The following is a 9,365-nucleotide window of genomic DNA, read 5'->3' on the forward strand; positions in this document are numbered from 1 at the left end:
CCTCAATGATTATCTGTACCTCAACCATAGGTACACCACAATTGCTTTCAAATACTACTACAACTAGTACTTACTTCTTCTACTGCTAGTACCACTAGTATGACAATTACAACTATAACTAGTACTAAAGCTTATATTACCACAATTTTTTTTTTTATTCTCAGCTTTTCCTATTTTTATTCTTTCAGCAATGTTTAAATTAATTTCAGCTTTTATTATTTCTGTATTCTTTCAAGTTCATTTCAGCTTTTCCTATTTCTAATGTTTCAGAAATGTTTACAAATAATTTCCTTTTTCAGCAGGAAAATGCATTTTCTAGTAGTTTGAAGATCTACTTTGAAAGCTTGTAAGACTGTCAAAAGCATTTTATTTTCTTTTGTTAGATTTGAAAGAGCACACTGCACTTCAGACCTTGAACACATTCTCTCTTCTTAAGCTCCTTTTTGTTGTTGCAGATAGAACTCAAAGCTGTAACGTCATCATCTGTGAAGCAACAACCACAGAATCTGCCTGTGAAGCCTCGCTTTAGAGACAAAGAAGGACAATTATTTTAAACAAATTTAAGGACTGAGTGACTCATTTCGTATGGCTAATGTACTGCATGGCTATATGTTACAATGGTTAAAGTTCCTTATAATATAAGCACGCAAGCAACCAAAGTGGTGCCCAGGAATGGTCAAAATGTGACAAAAGACAGAAATGTGACTGCATACATCGCTATGGTTATGGTTAAACAGTTAAGTCAATAGTACAAAGAGATTTGTATTATTTTTAGATTAAGCGTTCTTTAAAAATATAAAATGGAAATGAAAACTAACCACAAAGCTAACACAACGTTGCCAATTTCCAAGCAATGAAGGACATCTCTGATACATCCTAACTCGTTCTGTTTCAATGGAATTTGGTGATTGCTAACATTGGCTAAATGTTAGCTAACATAACATTAGCTTACATTTAGCAAACCTCAAAAATATATTGCCTGAGACGAGCTGGACTATGCAAATCTGCTGACCTGGCGGCTCTTTCCTCCCATGTCCATGCAAAAACACTAGTGTATGTAGTGTGATATCAGTGTAGCAATAGAGAGGACTGCGTGGCTACATAGCTCAGATGAAAGTGTGCCCAGGGAGCCAAATAAACGTTCCATTATAAAGCAATAAGGTACGAGAGGCTGCACTTTATCCTCTAATAATGTGGGCAACGGGGGCAACCCTCGAACAGTTAACATGAGAACACTGGATTTCATCAACCCATATTGTCATTAGATACCTTAACAAAAATGATAATAACGAGTAGATGAAACTATTTTTTCTCTCGAGTGCTGAAATGCGATACACAACGTTTGGTGGCTACAACTATTTTGTGCTGAAAGGCAGCTATTTACTTACTATGTATAATTTTGCTGGTAACCTGCGGGTCAGGCCTCGAAATGTTATATTATTGGACGATAAAGTATAGCCTCCCATACCTTAATGCTTATGTACACAATAATCTATATATTTTGATATGTCTAACAACCTTTTACTCCTTTTGTTTCCTTGACCCTTTAGATTTAATATGTTATCCAGTTTTGTGCATTTGCATACACTATCATTAGATCTGTAATAAAAAACGAGTTAACCTCAGTCATAAAGTAATTACTGAATGACACACACGCACACACTTCCGATTGTGACATGGAGAGTGTGGTTGGAAGTGGGAGTAACGGGTGACTTGCTTGTTGGTAGGTGTTAGATGCTGTGTCTGTGTGTGTGTGTGTGTGTGTGTGTGTGTGTGTGTGTGTGTGTGTGTGTCTGTTTTACGCCCCAGCATCGGTAGGCGTTGCAGTCGGGTTTATGGCAGGTTGCATAAGAAGCTGACCAGGTCTGGCCTTGGCGTCGTGGATCTGGATAGGGGTCACAGGTGTCTCTTTTGCTGGATTCAGTCAGAGAAGGAACCCGAAGTTGACACACACAAGAGCCCCAGCAGGTAAGGGCCGGTCTGGATCAGGGCTTGAGACTGGGATGCTCAGGGGACGTACTCTCACATTTTGCGGATCTATCTTCCTGCACGTTTTTAGAGGAATTATTATTATTATATTGATGATATTATCGTTATTTTTTAATGCTTCAGGAATGTAATGCAGGAATTTTACTTTTACTTTTAGTAACTGCTTTGGCACGTTTGACAATGTTAATCTTTGCATTTACATTTAATGTTTGACTTCCTGCCAGCCAAAGACATGGGGAAGGATCCCAAGAAAAAGAGTGTAAGTAAGAACTGTTTCTCCAGTATTTACAAATATGTACAGATTTATTGCATAATGCTCTGATACTGGACATCAGTTGTTAGCGCAAACCATACGTATTCATTCATGGTTATTAATAAAGAAAATCATCACGATAGGGCCTTAAAAAACTGTTTCCTTCTTTCCCCGAACAGGCTACTGTCTGTGGCTTCCCAATAAGTATCTTTTTCATTGTGGTCAATGAGTTCTGCGAGCGTTTCTCCTACTATGGCATGCGAGGTGAGGTTTGTTTCTGTTGTGAAACTGCTCTATTCATTTGTGAAAGATGATGCTTAATGTTGTTTTTTTATTGTTTTTTTCTGCCCAGTGGTTGAAAGTAGATACAATTTTTATCAATAGAAAGTACAATACATCAACGTTTACAAAATACTATAATTTCTGATAGATTTATGGATATATACATATCTGTACTGCATGAATACAATTGTGAATGCAGGACCTCCACTTTTGTACTACATGTACTACATGATGGCGTATTTGCACAGTGGTGTCAGGAAAAGATCTTAATAATACCCGATCCAGCTCACTAATACTTTCTCTCGTGTGCAGCCGTGCTGGTGTTGTACTTCAAGTACTTTCTGCGCTGGGACGATGACTTGTCCACCACTGTCTACCACACCTTTGTGGCTCTCTGCTACCTGACGCCCATCATGGGAGCCATCGTGGCGGACTCGTGGCTCGGAAAGTTCAAGTAAGTTTCCCATCCTGTAAATGTTTTACCCTGCAACCAACTTTTAAAAAGCATTGTGAATATGAATGCATGCATATAATAATTACACTTTTATAAATTATATTTATATATACACAGACGCACAAGCAATGAAAAACAGCCTTCCGTAGACGGAGTTGTAGTTGGGGTTAAAGTATATGTTACAAAATCACCTGTTAAATTTCATCCTTGGATTTTTGACCCTTGTCTATCTTATCTCTACGTGAACCTGTACAACTGTTTCACTCTTCGCACCCCCTGCCCAGGACTATTGTTTACCTGTCCATCGTCTACACGTTGGGACAGGTTGTCTTGGCAGTGAGTGCTATCCATGACATCACAGATGGAGACAGGGACGGCACCCCTGACAACTTGACCCTGCACATGTGAGTTGACCTCACGCCGAGCGGAGTGACGGGGGAACAGTGGACACAAAGACCAGTAGTGACATTGTGTACCCCCCCCCCTCCCGTGCTTTGCCCTCAGAGTTCTGTCCATGTTGGGCTTGGGCCTCATCGCCCTGGGAACGGGGGGCATCAAGCCCTGCGTGTCGGCCTTCGGCGGGGACCAATTTCAAGACCATCAGGTCAGATGTCACTCAAGCAAACACGCAATCCTTCACGTACTTACCAGGTCCTAAGAGAACTTTGCAATTATGAAATAAGTTTTCTCATATTTATTAGTGTCTCATAATAATGAGTTGGTTTTTCTATGATTATGGTGAGGGTTATCTCACATGTGTCAGATAATAGAGTTTTTATTTTATGGCCAAATAAACAATTTCCTTGTTTACATGCAATGATGCAGGACCCGTGTGTTATCTCTCTCTCTTTCTTGCACGTTTGCACAAACACCACGCAGGCAATTAAAAAAACAACTCAATCGGCCATCAGTTCGCCTCCTGTCAGCACTTCTTGTATCTCTATTTGTTTCCAGCTGGTTGTTTATTAACTAATAACCACAGGTACATCTGTCCATCTCTTATTACAACATTCAAGGCCAGGGACAAAGATTACCGCCATAATATCAGAGACTATCACTGAGGCAAAAAATGTGCAACGCTGTTTTTTCTCATCGAGGGCCTAATTTGAACTTTTCCGCGTCCAACAGGAAAAGCAGAGAGGGACCTTCTTCTCCATCTTCTACCTGTCCATCAACGCTGGCAGCCTGCTGTCCACCGTCATCACCCCCATCCTCCGAGGTACCGCTGACCACGAAGCAGGATTGGCACAAATGGCCCTCGAGTGGAGTTAAAAACACAATCAGAATCAGAATGTGTGTCTGTGTGTGCTGTGCATTCCAGCTCAGGAGTGCGGCATATACACCAAGCAGAAGTGCTATTCGCTGGCCTTCGGCGTCCCCGCTGGTCTCATGGTGGTGTCTCTGAGTAAGAATTCCTTTTTTAAATTTAGGTTGTATTCACTTAGCAGATAGGGGTACTAAACCAATTTTCCACATTGCCACCAGCTCAATGGTGCTTCACAGTCCATAAAGATCTTAAGTTGCTCAGGAGGAGCTTGGTATCTGACAAAGTAACCCAGATTATGTCACAGTGATGTCATCAACTTAGTCTGGGAGACAGATTCCATTAAAAAAACAAACCAAAAAGTGGAATTTGAAAAAAAGTTTTTAGATCTTGAGAAATACGAGGGACTTAGAGTCAACGTACATAATTTGACCTAAATTTTGTATCTCACGAGTGTCCACAACTAAATAAAAGTTAAATGCTAAATAGTTGGAGGGGCCCTATATTGAATTAGATATTAATTTGATAGATAATAAACAAACCATTTTTGATGACAGCTTCTGGGTACAATGTTTTTATCTGCAGTTTATTACTGAGACTGAAAATGTACTGATGAACTATTTATTAACTTGTTATTACCCTATTTCTTACCCTACATAAAGTGTGTTTTATAGTACATATTTGAGTGCATTATAAGGTATGTTAATAACATATTAACAATGACCTATTTTATTTGCTGATAAGAGCAGCAAATGTCAAACACTTGTGTGTTTGTTTGTGTGTGCGTTTCTGCAGTTGTGTTCATTATTGGAAGCAACATGTACGTTAAGACCCCCCCTCAAGGCAACATCATGGTGAAAGTCTTCAGCTGCATTGGGGTAAGTTGCTAGGAGACGAACATCCTGTGAGTCCCAAAGGTTTTTAATCTAAGATGCATTCCAGCGAGTGCGAAAAAATCCCACGAGACCCCTCCCCCCCCCTCCTTCTCTGTTATCTGCAGTTTGCCATCAAGAACCGTTTCAGGCACCGCAGCAAGGAAATCCCCAAAAGAACCCACTGGATGGACTGGGCCGAGGAGAAGTACGACGTAAGTGCAGCTCACAAGCACATGAACTGAAACCATCCCGGGTCACAGTCCTCACCCTGGTCTTTCTTTGGCTCCAGAAACTCCTGATAGCCCAGGTGAAGATGGTGCTGAAGGTGCTGTTCCTCTACATCCCCCTGCCCATGTTCTGGGCTCTCTTTGACCAGCAGGTGACCGAGTTGAAACACACAGATCCGATATAAGGCGTCCTAGTAGAATCCAAAGACTAAAGGAGAGCTGCGTTTCCCCCACAGGGCTCCAGGTGGACCCTCCAGGCGACCAACATGGACGGAAACTTTGTAAGCGTTTGTAGTTTTTGCACCATTTACTTTTAGAGAGAGAGAGAGAGAGAGAGAGAGAGAGAGAGTCGGATGAGATTGTGAACGTCTCCCTCCATTTCTTTTCTTTCAACAGGGAATTCTCACAATCCAGCCCGATCAGATGCAGGTAAGAGACTTAAGTGGATTACACGTGATTCACTGTGTCATGTCTACCTGCTGTGGGAGGGAGTGACTTGCCTTCTCGTCACCAGACCGTCAACCCCATCTTGATCCTGCTTCTGGTGCCGATCGTGGAGAGTGCGATCTACCCGCTGATTGCCAAGTGCAAAATAAACTTTACGTGAGTTCTTTTTTTTTTGGTCCAGTTTGATGGAATATAAGTCAGGGTTGGCTTTTTTTACAGACTTTCTACAAAATGACTAGCTACATAATGTCCTTTCTTTTCATCTATGTAGTCTATCTATCTATGTCTAGTTGTTGTTATCAAGTTCATTTTTTTCCAGTGTCTTCATGAACTGTACTAAGGTTAGCCTAACCTTGACACAAAATAAATGACACTCGTGTCCATAAAACTTTACAAGTCTGCAATAATAGTCACTCAAAGTCTCAAAGTCATTCATGTGTTTCACTTTTCATACAAACTAAATACAGTCTATCTGCCAGCAAGGGATTTTATCACAACTTTTTTTGTATATCTGTTCTACGGTATGTATATTGACAAAAAAGGTTACATAAATGAGATACTATGTGTCGTATTAATCATTTTACTGTACCCTATTAGCAGTATACGGGTGGTTTATAAAAGACTATGTTAAAAATTACTTTGATTTAAACAAACCATTAAATAACATAATAATAATAATGTGTGTGTGTGTGTGCATATATATATATATAAATGTTTGTGTGTGCATGCGCTCTGCAGCCCGTTGAGGAGGATGACTGTGGGGATGTTCTTTGCTGCCCTCGCATTCATTGCTGCTGCTCTGGTCCAGATACAGATTGACGTGAGCGTAACGCAAAACCCCCCAAAATATTGCGCAACTTACACACCCACACACACGCACTTCACTTTATGAGGCCCAATTCTCACGCATTTTCCATCTCTCTCCCAGCGAACGCTGCCCAAGTTCCCGTCGAGCATGGAAGGCCAAGTAAAGTTCATCAACATGGACAACAAAACGCTGAGCCTCAAAGCCGGGACCCACGAGTTCGCCTTGGACGCTTTCACGGTATTCCACCCTAGCAGAAGACACCAAGCACCTCAAGTCTCTCTGTGAAGTCTCCACTCGCTGCAGGTGGGAGGACTCATTGATTTTGACTTCTGTTCCGCTCCCGCAGGCCAATCCGGATTACCTGACCTTTGACCAACCCTTTGATTTAAATGTGAAGCCCGATTTCAATTACTCAGTCCCTTTAACGCCCGGGAGCCGGAAAACCATGGTCATCGTTCCGGACACGCCCAGTCCCGAGCTGATCCCGGTGAGCACGCCGCACGCAGCTGGTTAGAGTCCAATCGAAGTCACAGGTTGTCTTTGTTCTGGGGTTGCGCAAAAATCCGCCGAGCATGTTATACAGAAACCTTTTGTTCAGTGGATGTTTAGGAAATTTGAGTTAGCTTAGCTTGTTTCTTGCTCAGTACACGCGGATCCGGGTATTTTACAAACTCGGAAATGCTTATCGAAAATAAAATTTGCTATTTGAAACCACCCTGGCATCGTAGCTGCTGTCAAATTGTTATAAAATCGTACGTCAAAATGTATTTTCCACTCGAAAAGAGGACGACTAAATGTGATTCCTATTGGACATTAATGAGGGGGAATAATGTTTCCTTAATCGATGAAATTAAATTCAACTTAAAGGACAAATAGCAGAGTCTCTTTCTTTCTCTAGTTCACGGACATAAACGCAAAACCGGAACAGGGCGCTAATGCTATCAGGTAAGTCTCAAATGGTTAATAACTGATTGGAACATCTTTTTTACTGCAGACGGTTTAATCACTTTACTCTTTTATCTTCCTGTAATTGCCGAATTATTGTTTTCACCAAGACAAGAAGCATTCAGGATTACTTTAGGGCCGCTAATGTAGACAATTACGATGAGTCTGAATTCTGTCATCAAGAAACCAGAGATTTTTTTACTTCCCTGTATAAAAAAGATATTGAGAATTGTCCTTCCGCCAGATTTTTCAACGGCTGGAGCTCACTTCTGAACGTGACGGTTGGTAACTTGGACTTTGGGGACATCAGCGCAAACAACATGTCGGTCTACGTCGCCGTACCAAAGGGATCGTAAGAGTTTTTTTCTTCGTGTTTATGACATTTATGCCACAAATAGCCGTACAATACCAGAGAGGTTTTTTATCTCGCCTGTGTTTTTCTTCTCACCTCAGAGCTCAGTTCATGATCCAGAGTCCTGGTCAAGAGTGTGTCTACATTCAGGAACTGGGCTTCGGCAGCTCTTTCACCCTGATCATACCTCCGACTTTTGCATTTGGATCTAATGTAACTCGTGATTATATTGATTTAGCTTGAATGTAACTTTTTGTATGGGGTTGAGGTAACACATCCTGTCTTGTAGTGCGAGAGCATCCGATCCGTGGTGGACATCGAGCAGAACAGCTTTCACATGGCCTGGCAGATTCCACAGTACTTCCTCATCACCATAGGGGAGGTGGTGTTCTCCGTCACTGGCCTGGAGTTCTCCTACTCACAGGTAAGAGGGCTGATTTCCTCCGGATGGTGTCCGTCTGAACGGAATTTTGACACAAAATACAGATGTAGACTCTGTTGTTTCATAATTTGCTCTGGTTCTTTTTTCCTTTTTGCTCTCCAGGCGCCAAGCAATATGAAGTCCGTGCTGCAGGCTGGTTGGCTCTTTACCGTTGCTGTTGGCAACATTATTGTCCTCATAGTTGCTGAGGCTGCGACACTGCAAGACCAGGTGTGTGATTTTCATATATGTTCACCTTAGTTTAGAAAGTTATACATTTTCCAATTATTTCCAACACATTTTGCTCGTTGAGCACATTTCACTGCTAATTTGTAATAGTTATTTTGGTTTGCTTTGTGAGCATTAGAGAAACCTGTTAGCTAAATGATAACAATGCTCAAAAGGGCAATATTAACAGGTTTGGCCACAGTAACGTTATGCTTATAACATTAGAGCATTTATTGTCCTCCCTGGCAGTTGCTAGAACATATAACGGATAGGATTATTCTCTTAAATAGAGGTGTATTTCCCTCCCATATTAACGCCGTTTGTTTCTGTTCACCAGTGGGCCGAGTACATCCTCTTCGCCTCTCTGCTCCTGTTGGTGTGCGTTATCTTTGCCATCATGGCCTACTTCTACACGTACATTGACCCGGCAAAGATAGAGGCCGAGTTTGCCCAGATGGACCCCGAACAGAAAGAGAAGAGGAGGAACATGGAGATGACCAGGAAGAACTCAGTGGAGCAACGCAAAGAGGGGAGGAGGGGTTCCGACTCCAGCAACGACGACGAGGAAAAGAAACAGACGAGAATCTGAGGCGACCCCTTCTTGGAGGACCTACCTCTCGTCAGAAGATAGTAGAAGACAAACCTAACGTTAAGCTCTGGTTGGACAGTGTTAGTGAAAGAAAATGTAGACTATTTTGGGCTTAAATTCTCTAAAGTCTCTTCTAAGATGACTCGTATTATTAAAAACTTAGATTTTGTCTCATTCATGCTTTTGCCATTGTAAATTGTTTTTTTAATAATATATTGTGTTCCACTGTAA

At 41.6% G+C, this 9,365-nt stretch overlaps 1 protein-coding gene across 1 annotated transcript; it reads left to right on the plus strand.

Moving 5' to 3' along the window:
• Positions 1-1,854: 1,854 nt before the first annotated feature.
• Positions 1,855-9,312, plus strand: slc15a1b (solute carrier family 15 member 1b). The gene is made up of 23 exons (XM_037471451.2): positions 1,855-1,968; positions 2,214-2,248; positions 2,422-2,506; positions 2,837-2,978; positions 3,263-3,382; positions 3,483-3,582; positions 4,107-4,197; positions 4,300-4,383; positions 5,038-5,120; positions 5,243-5,329; positions 5,407-5,496; positions 5,581-5,625; positions 5,741-5,773; positions 5,859-5,947; positions 6,530-6,611; positions 6,720-6,836; positions 6,946-7,086; positions 7,498-7,544; positions 7,789-7,896; positions 7,998-8,109; positions 8,186-8,320; positions 8,441-8,548; positions 8,883-9,312. Exons 2-23 carry the CDS (start codon positions 2,222-2,224, stop codon positions 9,132-9,134), a joined length of 2,178 nt encoding a protein of 725 aa, XP_037327348.2. The 5' UTR covers positions 1,855-1,968; positions 2,214-2,221; the 3' UTR covers positions 9,135-9,312.
• Positions 9,313-9,365: the final 53 nt, after the last annotated feature.

The sequence above is a fragment of the Pungitius pungitius genome, chromosome 3 (assembly GCF_949316345.1).
Source record: "Pungitius pungitius chromosome 3, fPunPun2.1, whole genome shotgun sequence".
NCBI lineage: Eukaryota > Metazoa > Chordata > Actinopteri > Perciformes > Gasterosteidae > Pungitius > Pungitius pungitius.

Coding starts and splice junctions, on each gene's coding strand:
- slc15a1b (XM_037471451.2), top strand. CDS start 2,222: ATGGGGAAGGATCCCAAGAAAAAGAGT. Junction 5,121..5,242: donor AAGTCTTCAGCTGCATTGGG/GTAAGTTGCTAG, acceptor TGTTATCTGCAG/TTTGCCATCAAGAACCGTTT. Junction 5,330..5,406: donor GGGCCGAGGAGAAGTACGAC/GTAAGTGCAGCT, acceptor CTTTGGCTCCAG/AAACTCCTGATAGCCCAGGT.